We start from the raw sequence: 21,787 nt of genomic DNA on the forward strand, positions 1-21,787 counted from the left end.
CTGAGTTTCATCTAGGTGCTTACGGTAGGCCGTAATATCATCAATGTTGGTTGGCTGAAAAGTGTTGTCATGTCAATCTTCAACTATAATGCACTGAAGAGTGTTCTAGTAATGAGAGTTTGACATTTCCCTTTGTTTGGTGTCATGGACTTGCTTGCGGAAGTATGAACCTGAGCCATGTTTCCAACCTTATCTTGTATCTTTTGGGCAGCGCAATCCAAATAATAGCAGTAGTGTCCAACAAGAGAAAGGTTTGTTGTAAATCGGGTTTTAGAGACTGAATCAAGAAGGCCATCCCCAGAGAGTTGTGCAAGCTATTGATCCTAAAGTGGACCAGGGGTTCTTGGCTTCACAGTAGTGCCTGTAGGATGCCTTAGAAGACCATGGTCAGTAATGGTAATATAGGCTGATCTAGACCACATTAGGTAATTAGTTCCATCTAAGATTGTAAGTGGAGTACTAAGGGGATGATAGTCATTCCTTAGACTGATCAGATATAGTGGGTGAAGAGCCTATTATAGTTCCTGATGTAGTTGTCATCTTAAACCAGATTTATAAAATTCAAAAGTACACGGGTATACTTGGATCGAATATGCAGTCCAGAGGTTAATCTTAAGATCAGAACCAGGTAGAATTTGCAGTCCAGAATGCAACCTTAATAACAGATAAAGGAAAAAAATTTGGAAAAACTTTTCATTTCTTCATAGCAGTGTACTTTGAGTGCAGGTATGAACAAGAGGTAATCTTCAGCTCTACCCAGGTTTCAAGTCTCTAAAGTGGAAGATCTATCCTTCACTGTTGAGTCCTTTCTTCAGGGATTGAGGATAACAAATAATGGGGCAGAATATTTTTAAATTGCTAAGTCATTGGTGGGGAAGCAAAGGGCAACAACTTAACTGTCCATTTCCGCTGGTAGCTGCCCTTTAATTCAAAGGAAGAACAAGAAGAAGAATGTGATGGGAAGAGGTAATGAAAGGCTGTAATTGGAAGAGGGTATGAAGGCTGCGATGGGAAGATTTGGATCAGAAGAATTTAAGCTCTGATACACTGTTTTTTGTTACGAGAAGAATTCTCAGAATGTAGTGCTTTATTCACAGTCCCCAATGGGGTATTTATAGTTTTACAATTGGAGTTAAAACAAATCTGATAAGGGAAGAAAAAGAGAAGTAAACAAATTAAGAGGACTTTTAAGAGTAGAATCCAAGTAGAAGAAGGAAAGAAGAAAGAGGGAGATTAGGAATCCCTCTTGGATTAGCGCTAGCTAGTCATGTAAGCATGAAATTCCCCCTGGCCCTAACCCTAATTTGGGCCCCCAGGCTCAACCAAGATGGTGCAACTAGGGGCTGCCCAAACCCCATTAAGGGAAATTTGGTCATTCCCCCTTTGAGTCAGTTAATTATTTTAATTTCAGAACTTTTATTTTGATTTTGGGAGTCCAAATCTGTTTCAATTCCTTGTTTGAGTCAGCTAAGTAAGTTCTAGTGTCACTAGGAATCTATTTTAAAATTAAGATTCCTTTTGGATAATTCGGTCTTTCTTTAGTACAAGTTAAATTCTTTAATTTGTGTGGTGGTTATTTACTTAGTTGTATGGGGGTCCTAGTCCATACAGGAAACCCAGTTGAGTCGGTCTTTATTTCCCAGTTAGAGTCTATGTCTTTCCCTCCTTGTGTAAGGCTATAAATAACCCACTCCCCTCATTGTAAACTTACGTTGTACAAAGAATCTGAGATTGAGGGGAAGGATTGTGGCATTGTTCGGGGGGCCACAGTTGAGTAGTTTGAGAGATCTTCTTCAAGTCCAGCTTCCTCTTCCAATCTCCAGCATCAGTTTAACAAGTCCAGTGCCTCCACAAGTAGTTGCAGCAGCCGCATCCCCTTCCCCTTCCTCCTTTCTCACTTGCAGCCCTCCCCCAGCCTTTCTCTTCCTTGCACAGCTCCAAGAATCCCCTCCCACCCCCTGCAATCCTCTCTAAGCACCTACCCCACCCCTGCAACACCCTTAGGCAGCACCCTCACCCTCCCCTAACCCTTGTGGAACTTCCTCCCCCTTTTTTTCCCACTCGGCCTCTTTCCCCCTCCTTTGGCTTGCTGCACATCTGAGAGCAGAAAAAGAAAAACAAAAGAAAGAAAAGAGAGAAGAAAGAAAGAATGAAAAGAAAAGAAAGAAAAGAAAGAAAGAAGAAAGAAAATAAAGAAAAAAGAACAGAAAGACTGCCCAAGAATCATTCAGGAACCCAAGAAAACCTTCTCATCTCTTTATTATTCCTTTTCATCATCCCTAAACCCTTCCTTACTCAACCGCAGCTTCCTAGGAATCCTTAAAGCATCTTATGCTTCTTTGTTACATCCCGTAGGGATTTCCTAAAACCCTAACATCTCACAAACACTACCCATATTCAACCCCAGTCCATCCTATAAGATCCTTGTTATCCTAAAATCAACCTATTGGATCTTTGTTGACCTCCATCCTTCCTAAATCCAAATTTAACAATATTATCCATCCCATCCAGATTTCATAATTACTTGTTGGTTCAACAAGAAAGATTCTGAGCTAACCCTAAATTCTAGGAAATTATTTCAATAATCTATAACCCTAAAGTTGGGTTACATCAATTTGGTATTAGAGCAATGGACGGGCTAGTGACTTCCAAACAACTTGAACAAATCTAGAAGACCCAACAAGACATGATGGCACAACTGTAAGGGATAGTAAATCTAGTTGCATATCTAAATCTAAGGGTGACCCATCTGGAACATATCGAAATCTGAGATGCCATTCTATACCCCACCACCACCAAGATCAACAAGTTTGAATTTGCAAGTCTATGTACCCCATAGGCGCATAAAGAAGAATCTAGTGGAGCACAAAGGAATAGAGAAGAAGGAGATGATGTGCTATATCACCCAAAGAAGTTCCAGAGACAAAAATGGACATACCCGGCGGTCGAGGTACGACAACCCCATGTATGATAGGTACGATGTTGAAGAAAGGTAACCCACAAGAACCAACTAGCACCTAGCTTACTTGAGGTAGACATTGTTCCTATTTCAATAGAGGCCAAGACCAGAAGAGAGGTGTAGACCACCACAAGGTAAAGCTAAAATTGAAGGAATTCAATGGCTCCTTAGACCCTTAAGTTTATAATGACTGGAGAGCTGCCCTAGATAACTACTTCAACTAGTATGACCTATTAGAGGACAAGAAGATGCAACTGACCAAAACCAAATTGCTAGGAGCAGCTAGAGATTGGTGGAATACAATGGAAAGAGAGCTATACTATTAAGGTAGAGAACCAACCGCATGGAATTGGATGAGGAAAGAACTGACAGAGAGGTACCTCAAAGCACTACAAGGCAAGTCTCTTGGTGAAAATCCATATGTTGAAGCAAGGACCATGTCTGCAGCTGACTACATCCAACAATTCGACTCCCTAGCATCCAGAATAGGCACCAAAGAAAGCAAGCTCCAGACTTTGACCCGATTCTAGCTTAGTATGAAATAGGACATACAACTGGCCCTAGGAGTTATAGATATAATAGATCTTCAAGATCTAATTGACAAAGCTCTCTGTGCTGAAGCTCTACTTTCTTGAAAGAAGCAATCGAGCCAAGACTATAGAAGAGATCCTCCCAGCAACAAACCCTAGACTTTTTCCCTATAGCAATCACACCAAAAGTGCTGAACCTATTAGAGTAGAAAATGGAGGTCAAGTTTTCGTTAACAACCTTGGGAGTGTTTTTATTTGTCACGAGAAAGGACACTTTGCTAGACAACGTCCTAAGTGTTGAGGACTTGTAGTCCTAGACACCAGCCAACTAGAACTAGAGGAGACACACTTGTGCCCACCTCTAAACTTTGAGCCAGCTAAGGAGTACAGTGAACACAGGATAGACCTAGGAGCACAATTGAACGTGATGTCTAAAATCTTGGTGACCAATAATGAAGGAGAATGGAATACTATCTTCCACTCCATACTATGGGCAGGAAGACTCTTATCTAACACTACAGTGGACAGTGGCAGCAAGTGTTAAATTGGTCTCGGAAAGCTTTGTACAAAGGACGAGATTGAAGATAGAGAAACACCCCCTCCCATACAAGGTTTCTCTACTCAACAATGCCAGGATGGATGTCACAGCCGGGTGCCTAGTCTCAGTCATTTTACACTCCTGTTCTGATGAGATTTGGTGTAATGTAATACCAATGAGGGTGGCCGACGTCATACTTGGAAGACCTTGGCTCTTTGACAATAGTGTTGCTATCACTTGCTGGGAGAACAAGTGTTTCTATAAGCATAGAGAAAATGATTGTGCTACTGCCACTAAACCTAGACAAGCCTTATGGATCAACCAGAAGGACTCTTATAACTCACTAGTCTTGATGGCCCAATCTGACGAAGTACTCAAGAAGCACGTTCAGAGGATAGTTCAGATTGCACAGAAGGACCCAACAGTGAGACCCCATTCATTGGGGATGAATGTCTTCAAGGTGGGGAGAATTATTGTAAGTGCAAAATTCTCCCTGGCCGAAACCCTAATTTGAACCCCGAGCTCAATCAAGATGGCATAACTAGGGGATGGCCAAACCCCTTCAAGGTCAATCTGGTCATTTTTGCCTCTTAGTTAATTATTTTAATTTCAGAATTTTAAGTTTTATTTTTGGAGTCCAAATCTATTTCTAATTCTTTATTTGAGTCAGTTAAATGAGTTCTAGTGTCACTAGGAATCTATTTTAAATTAAGATTACTTATGGATAATTAGGTCTTTTGTTGCAAGTTAAATTCTTTAATTCATGAGGTTGTTATTTGCTTAGTTGTAAGGGGGATCCTAGTCTATAAAGAAAACCCCAATTGAGTCGGTCTTTATTTCCTAGTTAGAGTCTATGTCTTTCCCTCCTTGTGTAAGGCTATAAATAACCCACTCCCTTCATTGTAAACTTCTGTTGAATTGAATACAAAGAATCTGCAATTGAGGGAAAGGATCCTGGTCTTCTTGGGAGGGCCACGGTTGAGTATTTTGATAGATCTTCTTCAATTTGAGCTTTCTCTTACAATCTCCAGCATCAGTTCAACAGGTCCAGCTCCTCCACAGTCCACAAGTAGGCACAGCAGCCCCCCTCCCCTTCCCCTTCCTTCTCTCTCATTTGCAGCCCTGCCCCACCCCTTCTCTTCCTGGCACAGCTCCACGAATCCCCTCCCACCCCTGCAATCCTCCCTAAGCCCCTACCCCACTCCTGTAAGGCTGTAACACCCTTAGGCAGCACCGTCACCCTCCCCTAACCCTTGCGGTACCCCTTTCCCCTTCTTTTCTCACTTGGCCCCTTTTTTCCCCCTTTGTTGTCTTGCGACAGGTCTGAGAGCAGAAAAAAGAAAAGAAAGACTGTCCCAAGAGTCACTCAAGAACCCCAGAAACCTTCCCATCTCTTTATTGATCCCTTTTTCATCATCCCCAAACCCTCCCTTACTCAACCGCAGACTTCCTAGGATCCTTAGCACATCCTATAGTTCTTTGTTGCATCCCATAGGGATTTGATAAAACCCTAACATCTCACATACACTACCCATATTCAACCCCAGCCATCCTATAAGATCCTTGTTAACCTAAAATCAATCATTAGTTTGTTGTTAACCCCCATCCTTACCCAAACCCAATTTTAACAACATTATCCATCCCATCCAGATATGATAATTACTTGCTGGTTCAACAAGAAGGATTTTGGGCTAGCCCTTAATTCTATGGAATTATTTCAATAAACCCTAACCCTAGATTTGGGTTACATCAGCTAGTGCTAGTGCTAATCCTGATAGGGATTTTCTTCTTCCAGATCTACCCTTGTCAACATATTCTATTTCTTTTTTTATCGATTCCTTTTGGTTTTTATTGAGTATGTTATATTCATTTTTTATTTTATTTTGGGGGCAGTGGTGGGTATACAAGCTGCTATACTTCTTTAGGGGATGGGCTTCTTACAACATTTCCTTATGATGTGAAGTAGCTACTATGCATCTCTAAAATGAGTTTTAACTGTTTGCTTTTGTTTTCTTCTAATTTCTGTTGTTTTTCCACAGGGATAAATGTCTTGGCTGGTGTTGGGCTTCTATCTACTCCGTTTACTGTGAAAGAATCTGGTTGGGCAAGTTTGGGTCTTCTACTTATTTTTGCAGCTGTTTGTTGTTGTACGGGAATTTTATTAAAATACTGTTTTGAGAGCAAGGAAGGTATTATGACCTACCCTGATATTGGAGAAGCTGCATTTGGAAGATTTGGGCGGCTTATCATATCAGTGAGTTTCCTCTCTGTAATTTAAGTTACTTTAGAAGATTAAGATCATTTTCTGTTGGTCAAGTTAACTAAACTTATTATGGTATTTTCTGAGCCACCAAATTTCCCTAAACAAGTATGGTCTTTTCTTCAGGTCTATATTAGATAGGGGTAGATCTATGCAGTTCAAGAACTTGGTTCTGAGGCCAACTCAATCAGCCAAAAAAACTGAGTTGGACTGAGATCTTAGCGAGTTGGTGAACTTTTCTGTTTTTTTTTTTTTTTTTTTTGGGGGGGGGGGGGGGGGGGGTTTAAAATCAAAGCTAGGTTTTGTTGGGAAGCATATGATTATGGTGAAAGACGAGATTTTTGCTGAGATACCGAGATAATACCCATATCTAGGATTGATGCTGCTTTCTTAACTGGTAGCCAAAACTGAGATATCTCAGACCTCGTACAGTGGGTCAATAGTGTAGCAGAATAATTTTGGCAACATTTTTTTTTTGGTTACATTTGAGGTTACTTCAAGGTTGCTTGGAAATAACATTGGATCTTGTTGACTTTCAATTTTGTAATTCAGTTTTATTAATTTTCCTTTTCAGGGCTTTCTGATGCAGTTGTTTTCTTTGACTTCTAATGCAGATTGCTTTGTACACTGAGTTATACGTAAGTGAAGCACAGATTCTGATTCTACTGATTCTTCCGACCAGCTACCACATGCTATTACAAAATCTAGCATAATAATGATATTTATCTGTTTCATGAACACAGTCATATTGTGTGGAATTCATTATTCTTGAAGGTGATAATCTTACAAGGATATTCCCTGGAGCATCTTTGGATTGGAATGGGTTTCATTTGGACTCTATGCACTTGTTTGGACTTCTAACTGCTCTTATTGTTCTGCCAACTGTGTGGTTGAAGGATCTTCGTGTGATTTCTTTTCTTTCAGGTCAGTGGAATATTTGTTTCACACTCCAAGGAATTCTGCAGTTTCAGACTTTTCAGTGTGCAGGCTTATCTTATGATACGTTATTTTATTCTTGCAGCTGGTGGAGTGATTGCAACAATTCTGATAATTCTTTCAGTCTTTTTTGTTGGTACCTCTGATGGGATTGGGTTCCATCAAACAGGTCCTGCCCTGAAGTGGAGTGGTCTCCCATTTGCTGTTGGGGTATATGGATTCTGCTTTTCTGGGCATTCAGTGTTTCCAAATATTTACCAGTCAATGTCTGATAAGACACAATACCACAAGGCATTAATAATATGGTATGGAAATGCTTATCTTATTGTGTATGTTGAGCAATTTACTTGATCTTTTCCTTTGAAGGACTTGGGCACTCCTTTTCTGCAGCTTTATCTTGTGTAGTTTACTATATGGAGGTATGGCGACCATGGGATATCTCATGTTTGGTCAAGGCACTCTGTCTCAGATAACTTTGAATCTGCCAAAGCATTCTTTTGCTTCCAAAATTGCTCTGTGGACAACAGTAAGTTTTAGATTCGATAAATTCCATTCTTTGAGTAGCAATAAATGCCTCCTCCTTTCTTGATGATTCTCCATTTATACTCTTTTTCTATTTTTTCCTGTTCCCCAGGTTATTAATCCTTTCACGAAGTATCCTTCTATCTAGTAAATGTAGAGGACCCATCTATTTGGAACTCCAGCTTCAGTAGATACTTTTCCAGTGGCAATTTTGATGCATTTCCTTATCAGCCAACAGATATGCTTTGTTAATGAATCCATTGGCCAGGGGTTTGGAGGAGCTTCTTCCTGCTCGAATTTCGAATGGTCTTTTGTGTTTTATTCTACTGAGAACAATTCTTGTTGCTTCAACTGTTTGCGTGGCATTTCTTTTGCCATTTTTTGGTATGTCATTCAACCTTAACCTAATTTTCATCCTTTCAGATATGTGAAGTAGTTTCAGGCATAAATGACCTTATCTGCAAGATTTCTTGTTTCCTTTACATCAACTGTTGGTGAAGTCTATAATTTCTCATGGATTATTTATAAACAAATATTGTAATAACAGAATGGTTTGCTTATGCATGCCGAAATTGTCATTGCAGCCAATATAGTTTTGTATTTACCAAATGCAAAAGTTAATTTCTTTCTTTCTTTCTATTTTTCTGTCTCATAATAACATTCTTCTTGGTTTTCTTTCTGTTGAGATCTGTATCATATATTGTGCTCATTAACATCCTAGTTAAGAAGTGTGATTATGTGGCTTCCCACAGTTAGTTGAATAAGGCTTAGTTTGATTGTGCTAGTTCATTTTGTCTTTGTGCTTGTTATTTTTATTTATCATTATTTGTATAAAATTTGTCTAATTTACATTTACTTGTGTGTCTTGCTGTTCACACTAGCACTAAGCATTGATTCAAGAAACTTCTGCAGATTTAATACCACATCTGTTGATTGATGGGCTTGTGACTTGTCAACATGACAGTCCAGCCTTTACTGTAATGACTAAAGCCCTAATACGGGAAAGAACAAGAGAATATAAGCATAGATATATCAGGTATGACCAACTTGCACAAATTACAACACCCCCCCTCAATTGGGTGCATGAACTGTTAGAATTCATGTGGTGTAGGGGCTGTTTTGGAACTAGTCTATTATGTAGTTGCCTCATTATATAATGTTGCTTTTTACCTTTCAATACCTCCCTACTCCCTAGGGAAGTGTATGTAATTTTCCTTTTGCATTATGGGTGTATTGGAGAATCACTGCAACATGCAAATTCTACCCATTCTTCGCTCTTCTCTTTGTCTCTTCCATCTCCTTCTTCCTCAACTTCTTCTCCCATGGTGCTGCTCCTAGTTCCTTGAAGATTGGAGCTCCGTACCTCATTTTTTTCATGCTTACTGCTACTGCCAGACTATGGTTTTCGTGAAACTGATGTTCTCAAAACTGCGATGCTGCTGGGCTCTCAGTTTGTGGTTGACAACTGATGTTATAAATGCCTATTTAGTAGTAGTGTGATGAAGACATGATTTGAGAGTATATTTGGCTGTTACTCCCCTGTTTAATGGGTTTTCTTGCTGGTTCCTTCTTTTTGAGCTTATTTTCTGTATTCGCTTGCTGGTTTTTTGAGGTTATTTGGGTTGGGATCATTCTCCCCAGGAGTTTGAGTGCTAAAACTCCTCTTATTGCCTCTTTATATTTTGGTTGAGAATGTTCTCTTCTCCTTAGAGTCTTTGGAGGTAGTGGGTCAGCAGAAGGTACGTCAATTCTTGCAGTTTCTTCACCTGCTCAATGGTTCTTTGACAGTCATCATGCTCAACTCTGGTGAAGTTGGATATTACCAACTACTCAGATTGGAATCAGTCTGTGAAGCTTTCCCTTTGGAGTATGGGGAAGTCAGGTTATATTACAGGGATTTTCAAGGCTCCTCCTAAAGCTGCTCCTACATATCTCAAATGGGAGACATAATTCTACTGTTGACTTGGCTTAGCTTCTCATGAAGCCTGAGATTTGGAGAAGTTTTATGAGAAAGGAAGCAGCCAAGGAAATCTGGAACAATATTGCTCGAACTTTTGATCATGTTTAGGTCTCATCTGAAGTATATCAGCTACTTCAACAGATCATTACAATGACGCGAGGAGATACCCCCATTTCTGAATTTTATAATACCTTCATTGCTCTTTGAGAAGAGTATGACCATTATAGAGGTCTTCATCTCGCCATGGTAGTGAAATTTTGGGGTCATCTCGAGCCTACCAAGATAATCAGTTGACCGAATATAAGAGGATTACAACACTGTGTATAAGAGGAAGACTGATAACAAGCAAAAGAAGGCCTGCTAAGGGTCCTTAGATCCATATCCTAAGCCACCTCCTCCTCAATCTTGTAATCCTTCTTCTCCTCCCCCTAAGTTAGATCTTCCCATTGCTACTTGAAAGGGAAAGAGAATGTACTAATCCTACTGCCAAGCCTGTCTCCTATGGTGTACTTGGAATTTTGAAGCTTATTCTGATGGGAAGAAATCAGTTGGGTCCAATACAACAACAACAACAACAACAACAACAACAACAATAAGCCTTGTCCCAACTAAATGGGGTTGGCTACATGGATTCTTGCCCTCCAATCAGTTATGTTCGAGGCCATGCTAGATACAAGGCCTAAGCTATACATATCCTTTTTCACCACTTCTCCTAAGGTTATCTTAGGTCTACCCTTAGCTCTTCTAGTTCCTTCAATATGGATTATATCACTTCTCCGTACAAGGGCATTTATAGGTCTCCGTTGAACGTGGCCGTGCCACCTCAAATGACTTTCTCGAAGCTTATCACTTATGGGAGCAACTCCCAGACCAACTCTAATATGATAATTTCTTATCTTATCCATCCTAGTTTTGCCACTCATCCATCTTAGCATCCTCATTTCTGCTACATTGAGTTTATCTATATGATTCTTTTAAGAGCCCAACACTCTGCACCGTACATTATAGCTGGTCGAACAATGGTCTTATAAAATTTTCCTTTAAGCTTTAATGGAATACGCCGATCACATAAGACCCCGGACGCACCTCTCCACTTCATCCACCCTATTTTAATTCTTTGGGAAACCTCATCCTCTAAATCACCTATTTTATTTATGATTGAACCTAGGTACCTAAAACAATTACTCTGAGGAATCTCTTTATCATCAAGTATCACCACCTCATCATCTGCCCGATCATGACTAAAGTTACAAACTAGATATTCTGTCTTCGATCTACTAAGTTTAAAGCCTTTTGATTCCAAAGCTACTCTCCATAATTCTAATTTGGTATTAATCCCCACTTGGGTCTCATCAATCAACACAATATCATCAGCAAAAAGCATACACTAGGGACCTCATCTTGAATGTCTTTGGTTAATTCATCAATTACTAGTGCAAATAGATATGGGCTTAAAGTTGACCCTTGATGTAGCCTGTTGAAAACATGGACGGAGGTTTACTAATTAGAATATGATTATGTTTCCTAATAAGTCTAGAATTTTATTTCTATATTTCCTTTTCCTACTTAGTATAGGATTTAACTAGGTTGTAACTATAAATACCCTATTGGGGTTTTGTGAATAATATACTTTTAGAGGAGCAATTCCTCACATTACAACATGGTATCAGAGCAAGGTTTTGTTTTCATTCTACAGAGATGTTGTAGAATTTTTTTTTGAAATTGTTATTCACGTGTTTGTTTTTTTTCCGGGTATCCTGGAAATGTATATTGGGTGATTAAGTGCATGTCTAGGAAAATTTTGTCTAAGGAGTCTAGTATTTAAGCGGACTGATTGTGTCCCTCCAGTCTTTCCTGGTGTACTTTGATTCAACAATATACCAATTGGAGGTAACCTGAGGAGATATTTTCCATGTGAATTAGTGGGAGTAATTTTGAAAATATTTCAAGGACTTTTTCGTAAATTTTGAAAAAGTTCAGGGATTTTTTGAATAATTTCTCCTTACGATGATGGTTGATCGCATATCTCCTTTATCTGGTACATCTGAAGAGTCTCCCATGTCTTCCATTCATAAGGATTGTGAGTTTTCTTCGCTTCAGATAACCTCTGTGAAACTTAATGGGACAAATTATCTTAGATGGTTTCGTTAAGTTTCCCTCGCTGTTGGTGCTCGTGGTCTTACTGGCCATCTTGATGGGATTTCTACAAAACCTTCACACTTGGTCTGCAACTTTCCAAGTGGTATACAGATGAATGCTTGGTCATGGGTTTTCTCATCAACTCCATTGAATCTAGTATAGCAGAGAGTTATCTCCTCCTTCCTGATGCGGCAACTATTTGGAAAGTTACTAGATACATACTCTAGAGTTGGCAATAATGCACAGTGCTTTGAAATTAGACGGAAAATCAATCAGTTACAGCAGAAGGACCTTCCTTTTCCTCAGTACTATAACACTCTTCGGGGATATTACCAGACTTTAGATTTCTATGAGAAGTTTACACCGAAGAATGCTGAAGATGCTATTGCCTATCAACAATGGGAAGATAAATAGAGAGTTTATAATTTTTTGGCAGGATTGAATATAGAATTTGATCAAATTCGCGCATAGATCCTTTCTAGAGAGCCTTTCCCTTCTCTGGCTCAAGCCTATGCCATGGTAGATATCGAGGACAACCGAAGGACAGCTATAGTACACACTCAAACATCTAATAGATTTGCATTGGTGGCTAGTTATGGCAATAATAAATCTACTTCTGATAATTTTCTCTCTCCAGTAAAGTGCGAGTATTATGGAAAAGAGCGTCATACAAAGGACAAGTGTTGGAAGTTGCATGGACATCCAACAAATTTCGTGGAGGTAGAAATGGAATTAAGGGCGGCAATCAAACATCTGCAAATCAAGCCAGTTCTAACACCCTGAGTACTCCAACACCTCTTTCCTCAGATGAGCTCCAGCACCTTCACCAATTGATGTCCAGATTTGACTCATCTTCTCCAGTACCGACTTCCAATACGAGTATAGCCTCTGTCATTGATCCCTCTGTTGATCCACAAATCCCCACAGATATTTTTGGTTGTCACAATGTCAATTTGAGTTATCCCTCCTGGGTAATCGACTTTGGGGCAACCAACCATTTGGGGGCTCATCTACTTTGTTTCATACTTATTCATCTGTCCCTATTGCTTAGGATGTTCGAACGGCTGATGGGTCTCTCTCCCCTATCTCTGGGAAAGGATCTATTATCCTGTTTCTGTCTTACCTTATCTAATGTCATGCATGTTCCTAAGTTTTCGGCTAATCTTTTATCTATTAGTAGCCTTACTCGTGATATGAATTGCAAAATAACTTTCTTTCCTTCTCATTGTGTGTTTCAGGACTTGGAAACAGGGCTTACGATTGGCAGTTGTAGACAGAAAGGGGGGCTCTACTTAATGGATGGGTCCCCATCAGCTCTTTTTATGGTCTCTAATTCCACCTCCCCTGCGCCTTTTACCTAATTACAGTGGCATAGTCGTCTTGGCCACGTTCCTTTACCTATTTTGTCCAAATTATTTCCTAATCTGATTAAAAGGTGCAATTTGAATGATATTTATTGTGAGGCATGTATTTTGGCCAAACGGACCAGACATGTTTACCCTATTTCAGATAATCGTAGTAAAATTCGTTTTTCAGTCATTCACTCTGATGTGTGAGGTCCTTCTCGACTGTGTCTGAATCTGGTCATAGATGGTTTGTTACCTTTATTGACTGTTGTACTAAGACCACATGGGTTTACTTACTTCAACAAAAAAAGTGACGTTTTCTCGTGCTTTCAAAATTTTAATAATATGATTAGGACTCAGTTTGGGGTGACAGTCAAAATCCTTCGTACGGATAATGGAATTGAGTATTTGGGTGGCACATTCCCTTCCTACTTAGCAAACCATGGCATCATACACCAAACTAGTTGCGTCGACACTCCACCTCAAAATGGGGTTGCCGAACGCAAGAATAGATATCTACTTGAGGTAGCACGTTCCCTTATGTTTTCTATGCATGTGCCTCTTCGGTTTTGGGGTGAAGCCGTTCTTACTGCGGCATATCTAATTAACTGAATGCCTTCCCGAGTCTTAGACCAACGCTGTCCCCTTGAGGTTCTTTTAGGTACAACAGTCTTTACAGTCTCGACCTAAGGTTATTTGGATGTGTTGCCTTTGTCCGGAACCACCATGTTCATGGAAAGTTAGATCCTCGTGGGTTAAAGGGCATTTTCTTGGGTTATCCTCCTACACAAAAGGGGTAGGAGTACCCCTGGATGTAGGTAAATTGAGTGATCATGCTCTTGGAAAGGGGGGGGGGTAGTGTCTTAGGCTTTTCAAGGACATTAGAGTATTCTTGTAATAAGACTTCCAATTTGGATTCAAAGGCTCATTTGTATCTAGGTGGGTTTCAACGAACTCCATCCTAAACATAGATGCACGAGTGTGGGATGAGACTAATTTGCGGAGCCTGTGATAGAATAATTGACTTGAGCATTGCTTTAGTTTGCCCCATTGAGTCACCCGCTGGTTTGGTTTGCCAAACTCCAATTTGAGTTGGTTATAATAAAAGACCGTTGGGTTGAGGAGCACCAACCACTATACTCCTAAGATAAGATCTCCATCGTACATAGGAAGAGTAAGCATCAATGGTTGTGGTGTACCCTTGGACTTGTAGCAGAATTTCCCGAACTACACCTTCGCATCTGAGCTTGTTCCCTTCGCCTACAACTATTGCAACTTCAAGCATTGAACTCTGTGATTAATCCCAAGTGCCAAGCAATATAAGGTTGGAGAAAGTTGTGGGTATTGCCCCCATCATCAATATCTAGCAAGGTTTGCCATGGACATAACCTGTAAAGAGCAGGGTTCTCGGACTTGGAATAGGCCATTGAGTGAATTGACTGAGTTGGAACATCGGAGTTTCCCAATGTTGCTGTGAAGTGTTCCCCATTGTCTCCATCAAGTTCTCTGGTGTCAGTGTCATCTCCATCGTACTTTAGCAAAAACAATTGCCTTGATTTGCATAGGTGACCAGGCACATATCTTTCATCGTAGTTGTAGCAAAGACCCTTATTTATGTCCCTGTTGCATCTCTGCCAACGTTCGTCGCTTAATAGGTATGGAAGGAGTTGGTGTAGGGAGTTGTGGAATGGTGGGTGTGTTTAGTAGAGGGGTCAAACTGGTGTAGGCAGCAAAGGGGGCAACGGTTCTTAGCAAACTTTGCTTCTTGGAGTCAAGCTAAGCCCACTATTTGGGCCATGTCTGCTAGCCGGAAGGCCCTGACCTTATTACATATCCCAGCCTTTAACTCTAAGATAAATTCGCTCGTGAGGAATGAGGGTGGTAGCCCACTGATCAAGCTCTTCAAAATGACTAGGTAGTTTGTCACCGTAGTGGTTTGTGTCAATTTGGCCAACGCTGCTTGAGGATCCTCGTACTCTGACAGCCCAAATCGGATTTCCAAAGCTTTTCTGACAGCCCCCCAACTGGCAGCTATTTGGACTTATACATCCACTGGAACCAATGGAGGGCCGATCCATCCACGTGAAAAGATGAGATCTGCAGTCTTTGTTCGTCGGTGGTTGAATGGTAATAAAAGAACCGTTTTGCTTTAAAAATCTACCCTTTTGGATCAGTTCCATCGAATCAGGGGAACTCTAACCGCATAGTACGTGTCTGAATGGGCGGTGGTGAGCCCCAACTGGGTGTTCTAGTTTGGGAAGAGGAGGAAGACACTTGCTTTATTGGATTAGCCAAACGCAACAACTGCTCCATTCTCCTATCCATGACGGTTAATGGAAGGGCCATTTCTGCCAGTCTCTTTCTGTCCAATGACATCAAGCTAGAGAGCAGAGAGCTTAGTACCTTACTCCAATGTGGTGGTTCTAAGCTATTTCATAGTTTTGTCCAGTTGGGATAGGGTGTTCCGTTGGCCATGTTCGGTAGGTCGGACCAAAGATATGCCTAAGAAAAGTGAAGGGTTTAGAGAAGCAGAGAGAATAGGGTAGGAAGAAGATGAAATAGAAACTTAAGGAAGACATGAAAGGAACAACTTCATTCGTGCCCGCATCATTGCATGTGTATAGTATTTAAATTGCATGGTAGGAGATCTTGCAAGATATCTCGGTTTTTTCATAAATCGAGATGAGATAGAGATCGAGTTCTGCGAAATTGGATATCTCACTCGAGATCTCGCCATATCTCACCCTATCTTGCCCCAGATCTCGTAATATCTCGCCATATCTCGCTGGAACTCTCAATTTTCGCTTGATTTTTTGCGAATTTCAGCTGGATTTTCACTTGCAACTACTTTTAACAAATCTACAACATCAAAGGAAGATCAATCATTCTTTGCTTGTCTAATGAACTTATGTGTTAATAACTTATATAAAACTTCTAATGGTTATATAATTTTATCATTCTATTCTCAAAAGTCGAGATTGTGATACTCATATGATTGGAATTTTGATGACATTTAAGCTATTTGATGTATTTGATAAAATTGCTTTTCATTTATATGCCTTAAAGGTTCTATATTACATGTTATATAACCTTGCATTCCTTAATCCTACAGTATTTCAGTTTCACACTATGGATACACTTAGAAATCATACTTATGATTGTTTTCTCACAAATCCAAGGCCACCAGTGTGTTCAAAAAGGCCTTAGATAGGCTAAATACCAAGTTTCAGCCCAACCGGGACCGTAAAACCCACTTAGATGGGCTGCAGAGTTGACGCAAAAAAAATGGCATATCTTGACTGAGATCTCGGTTTTTCAGGGTGGTGAGATCTTGCTCGAGAGCGAGATCTCTTACCATGTTTAATACAATCATTGGGTCATAACCATTAGGGATCAATCCTTCTAGAATACTGCTCATTCCCTTTGCTTGTTCTGCTCCTTTCATCCTCATCGTACACGTCCTACTCAGCTTGTTTAGTCATCTAAGAAGGCGGGCCTTTTCCTTTCACGTGCTGATTTTCTAGCATGAGCATTGTCAGCCCTAGAAACCTCCTCCAAGTTGCCATTGCTAGCGCCAGGTGGCTGCACTGGACCAGGGCTGTATCGTAAACCTATTTCGTAATTGGCTTAGATGCTAATCTTTTGTGCTAATCTTTTGGGTCCATAAAATAGGCCCATGACCAAACAAACTTATGAAACAAAGGCCCAACACCATTTATATCAACCCTAAGTTGATTTCAAAGGAAAATAGGTCACTTCACTGCTGATCTGTCACCTTTAACTGATGGTGACTCGGCTGGCTCTCTTGAGGACCGGCAATATACTTCAGGTTGGTACATTCCTTGGAGGGAATTTGGTGACATAGAGGATGAAGAAATTCAAGAAACAATCTGTAATTTCTAGATCTGGTGCTTAGGCAGAATACAGGATGATGGTTTATGAGCCATGTGGCTGAAGAAATTCCTCCAACATCATACAATAGCTCCTGAAATGCCTCTGAGACACTACAGTGACAATTAGACTGGAAGATCATAACTCTGTTCAGCATAATAGAACAAAATGTGTTGAAATTGAAAGTCACTTCATAAAGGAGATCAAGATTGCCTTATTTGCATTCAGTTTGTTATGACTGAGAACCAATTGACCAATGTGTTCACTAAAGGTGCAACTGTTAAGCCTTTGCATCCTATCATTTTCCAAGTGTGGCATGAGTGATATCCATACACCAACTTGAGGGGGAGCATTGAAGATTTGTTTGGTTAGGTTCTCTTGGTGAAGTGTGTAACTAACTAGGTACATTTAAGCATCTAGGTTCATTATGCACATGTAACATGTTCATTATGTGATTCCACAATCATACTATATTTGTAAAATTCTCAAGATCATAAATGAAGTGTTGACCTCTTTCTCATTGACTAGCCATAAAATTTATTTATCCTTATATACATCCCCACTCAAGTACATGCTTATATTTTGCTGCACAATAACTACAAATTTGAAATAGCTAATCAAATGTCTTAACATTTTCTGTATAATAAATCCTTAATGAATTATTTATGTCAAAACCAAATTATATTTTTCTTATAATTGTCTCTCTCATTTTTGCAAATACATTTCTTGCCTATATGATATTCTTAACATATTTGAAGTTGAAAATTGTCAAAATTCAACTCATCGAATGTAACCTGACCACCGGAAAAAAAAAATTCAGATTGTTAGCGACTGCATTGTGAAGAAATTCTACAGTCGTGCCTCCTGATATGCTTCTACTTGCAATTTTGGAAATGCTAATTGCAACTTATGATTGAGTGCCATGATCATACATTTAATTATCAAATGATTTAGTTACTGCACAACCGTAACAAGAAAACTTACAAAATTGATGCTATTGCAACTGCAGATCTTGTGATGGCTTTAATTGGTTCTCTCCTCAGCATACTTGTGGTAACTTCACAACTCTTTTTATTTTCACTTTGCTTGTGATTGTAACCACAATCAATAATCCCCAATATGGTTATTTCACCATTCGTTAGTGGTAGCAGCAATCATGTGCCCTACTGATTACCCTGGATGACCAGAGAAATTAATATGATTGAAAATATATAGTCCTATTTATATGCATGGGTCTAGCTTCCTATGCTGTTCTTTTAACAATTATCTTTGATTAATGAGGTGGCATCAATAGAAGACCTTAATAGGTAGGATTATATGTTGGCCATCTGAACAATTTTTGTCATGCCATACAATACTGAGACTGGAAATTTAGAATGTTTGACTACAGCTTTGTATGATTGTAAACTCTGTTTTTAATTGATGATTGTGATTCTTTTACAGGCTGTTATACTTCCGTCTCTATGTTTTCTTAAGATAGTGAGGAATAAGGCAACCCGAATACAGGTAAAGCTAGAAATTAGCTATTGTCATGCCATATAGCTTTCCCCACTTCCTTTCTTTGAGAATATCTTTTCCTCTTAAAGATCAAGTAATTGGTTCATAGTTATTGGATAATAATAGTTTTTTTTTTTTTTTGATGAATAATTAATTTAATAAACTGAAAGCAAACAAGAGCTCATACAAATGGGAGAGGGGGGGGGGAGAAGACCAGTCAAGGAAGAGACTGGATTGGAGAAGTGAGACTCCAAGAACTAACAATCAGCCTATTTCTTGGAGAGTCAGTAACAAGGGGATGGGGGAGAGAGAAGTCTCGAATAAACATCATAATAGATGGCATTCCAAATCATATCTCGAGAAGGGGATTTGGAAGTCCATCTTCTCATGTTACATTCCTACCAAAGATGATGGATTGTGGCGGCAAAGACAAGCTTATCCACTTGGTCGCAGATAGTGGCACCAACATAGCTTCTTAGTATCCAGTTCCAATCTTGGGCAAAGCCAAAGGACCGTCACAACCAGGGCCAAATGGAAGCAAGGGCTAGGGTCAAAACAGATCAAGAGAGTGGGAAACAGAAAAATAAATGATCAAGGTCCTCTGAACTATTCCAACAAAGGGGTACAGTTGGGGTTGACAGGGATGTGGCGGCTAATGAGGAATGCTTGGGTTGGGAGAGTGAGGTTAAGGGCTCTCCAAAGGGTAAGGGAGTGGCGGGGGATATTACCTTTGAACTAGACGAGGGGAGTCCAGGGGACAGGGGGGGAAGGTTCTTAGGAGGTTCAAGCCAAGGTAGTAGTAAAGGATGAGGTAGGTGGGTGAAGCCAAGTAATGCGGTCAGTAGCATGGGATGAAAGAGGGGGGAGGGAGTTCCAAACCTGTGTGGGACAAGGGTGAAGGATAATAATAGTTATTCTGAATTCAGGAGATAAAAGGAAAACATAGTTTCTGTTCAAGCATTGAATCCATAGATGCATCAAAATTGTTGTCTCAGTGCCTAAGGTATAAAATGTTATTTCTGGCTAAACATGCATTTTTTTTGGGGGGTGAACTGAGATTCATTGAGAAGCAAGTGTGGAACACACAGCCACTGAATTACAAGACTTCTGTTACTGTGGAGTGGATCATGGCCATACTGTCCTACACTGCATTGATAGGACCTTCCTGGCCAGGGAATCTGCAAGCATTAGTAGCTCTAGGACACGAAGAAAGATAACAAGAAATTGGAAAAGAAGCAAGGTGCCCAATGTCTTCAATAACCGACTGCAGACTCAAAGGAACTGGCTTCTTAGTTAGTGACTACCTAGCAATCTGACTTGATAATGAGATGATCCACAGCCAATTCAATCCCTTCAAATAAACCATGCCTGATCGCAATTGCTTCACCAACAGCAATATCGTCAGAGTTGTTTACATCAGATTTGGCTAATCTAATATTACCTTCCCAATACGGATTATTAACTCCACCAGAGGACTTCTCTTTTGGCTTTCAGGCTGCATCACAATTAATCTTGAATGTGCCTTTTTTTGGGGGTGGGGGGTGGGTGGGGGTGGAGACTTGTTGATGTGAACACAAGGACCCCCTAGCTGAAACCTCAAGTGGGCCCCCCAGGATGGCTCCAAGAAGCCACCCTAGCTTGGCCAAACCCCTATTTGGGGGGTAGTTTAGGCATTTTGCCCCCTTTTTTATTCAGAATTTTATTTGAGTTTAAATTAGTAAGTTAAGTTGAGTTTGGTTTGGTTTGGTTTAGGGAGTTATATTTTGATTCAAAGTTGTTTGGTTGAGTCATAGGTTATTTTAAATTAGCATGTGTTAAGTTAATTTAAAGTCTAATTATTAGCATGCTTGTCTTTTAGTGGATTCCAAATCAATGGTTGAGGTCTTTAGGTAATTAGATTCCAATTTAAGAGTTTTGGTCAAGTGGTGGGATCCTTGTCTGTTAAGAATTTCCACCCAAGTGAGAGTCTTTGAAGGCTAATAAAGTTTATTGTGCTTAAGGGTCAGGGTTCCTAGTTGAGGGAGTCCTAGTTGAGTACAATTGTTCAAGTTCAACTTCTTCTTCACCAATCCAGTAGCTTTCAAGCAATCAATCAAGCATTCGCAGCCCAGTAAGATCTAGTAAGTCCAGCAGCTCCGCCCCCCCCCCTTGCGCCTTCCCTCTTGTCCACAGCCCCTCCCCACCCTGCCCCTTTCTTGCACAGCTCTAGGATCCCCTCCCCCTCCTATCGTAAGTCTCCCCAACCCTTTCCCCTCTTGCCCAGACCGAGAAACCCACCCCTATCCCATCACACCTACTCTCTATCCCTTCCCCTTCAACTACAGCAAACTCCTACCCTCCCCCTTGAAGCCGTAGGTCTTCCCCACCCCCTTTCCTTCCTGCAATAGCAGCAGCCCCCTTCCTCTGTTAATCCCTCTTCCTAACCCCTTTAGGTCTCTTTCCTCCTTCCCTAGGGTCGCACCTAGCCCTAGGTTGTATTCCTAAGGTTATTTTCCCAACTCAGCCTAGTTTTGCTGACCTAGTAAAATTCTGCACTTCATCTTCTTCCTTCAGAAATTATGCAGAATTTTAAACCTCAAGAAAACCCTAAGTTCTAAAATTCAGAGATAGCTAAGCCCTTGACCCACTGAAATTGGGTTTTGAACTTGCAGAACATCAACATCTACTGTTCTAAAACCGCAGGACAGCAAGGTTGCTTCCCTTCCCTGACCCTAGCTGAACCCTCTACAAACCCTAATTTGATTTTTATTTGGATTTTCAGATCTGAATTACCAATTACAGCAGGGTTTTAGAGCATTAGGATACCCTAAACCTCTTGATTTAGCTTCTTGCTGGATTTCCTGGGAAACCGTTAGATTGAGAGCAAGTACTAAAATATCCCTAGCCCTAGATCTGGGTTTTCATCACTTGGCTTGGGCAGTGCTTGGTCTAGGAGATAAGGCAGGCCCAATACGTTGAACCACACATTGTTGGGTGGCATATTCCTCATGAGCTCTTGCTCCAGCCCCTATAACCTCTATGGCTGCCAACCTTTTTTACCCCAAAGGCCAACTCGTTGTGGGCTCTCCATAATCACCAGAAGATAAAGGATATAAAGCTGATACAAGTTGTCAAGGCGCGCCGGCAACGCGCCCGGAGCGGCCCCGAGCGCCAAGGCGCGCCAAGGCAAAAGGCGCCGCTTTCTCTTTTAAACACGAGAAAGATGCCAA

The 21,787-nt window shown here is 40.5% G+C and overlaps 1 protein-coding gene across 1 annotated transcript in view; it reads left to right on the plus strand.

Annotated features, from left to right (window-relative positions):
• Nucleotides 1-21,787, plus strand: part of LOC149018543 (Transmembrane amino acid transporter family protein) — a 50,892-nt gene that overhangs the window by 18,267 nt on the left and 10,838 nt on the right. Inside the window, exons 3-11 of the mRNA XM_089152745.1 lie at nucleotides 6,067-6,281; nucleotides 6,902-6,925; nucleotides 7,031-7,211; nucleotides 7,309-7,528; nucleotides 7,614-7,749; nucleotides 7,858-7,877; nucleotides 7,984-8,129; nucleotides 18,091-18,134; nucleotides 18,525-18,587. Coding sequence (XP_089008871.1) covers nucleotides 6,067-6,281; nucleotides 6,902-6,925; nucleotides 7,031-7,211; nucleotides 7,309-7,528; nucleotides 7,614-7,749; nucleotides 7,858-7,877; nucleotides 7,984-8,129; nucleotides 18,091-18,134; nucleotides 18,525-18,587 — 1,049 coding nt within the window. The remainder of the gene's footprint in view (nucleotides 1-6,066; nucleotides 6,282-6,901; nucleotides 6,926-7,030; nucleotides 7,212-7,308; nucleotides 7,529-7,613; nucleotides 7,750-7,857; nucleotides 7,878-7,983; nucleotides 8,130-18,090; nucleotides 18,135-18,524; nucleotides 18,588-21,787) is intronic.

The sequence above is a fragment of the Hakea prostrata genome, chromosome 4, assembly GCF_041222555.1.
Source record: "Hakea prostrata isolate BN-2017 chromosome 4, UWA_Hpros_2, whole genome shotgun sequence".
NCBI classification, from domain to species: Eukaryota; Viridiplantae; Streptophyta; class Magnoliopsida; order Proteales; family Proteaceae; genus Hakea; species Hakea prostrata.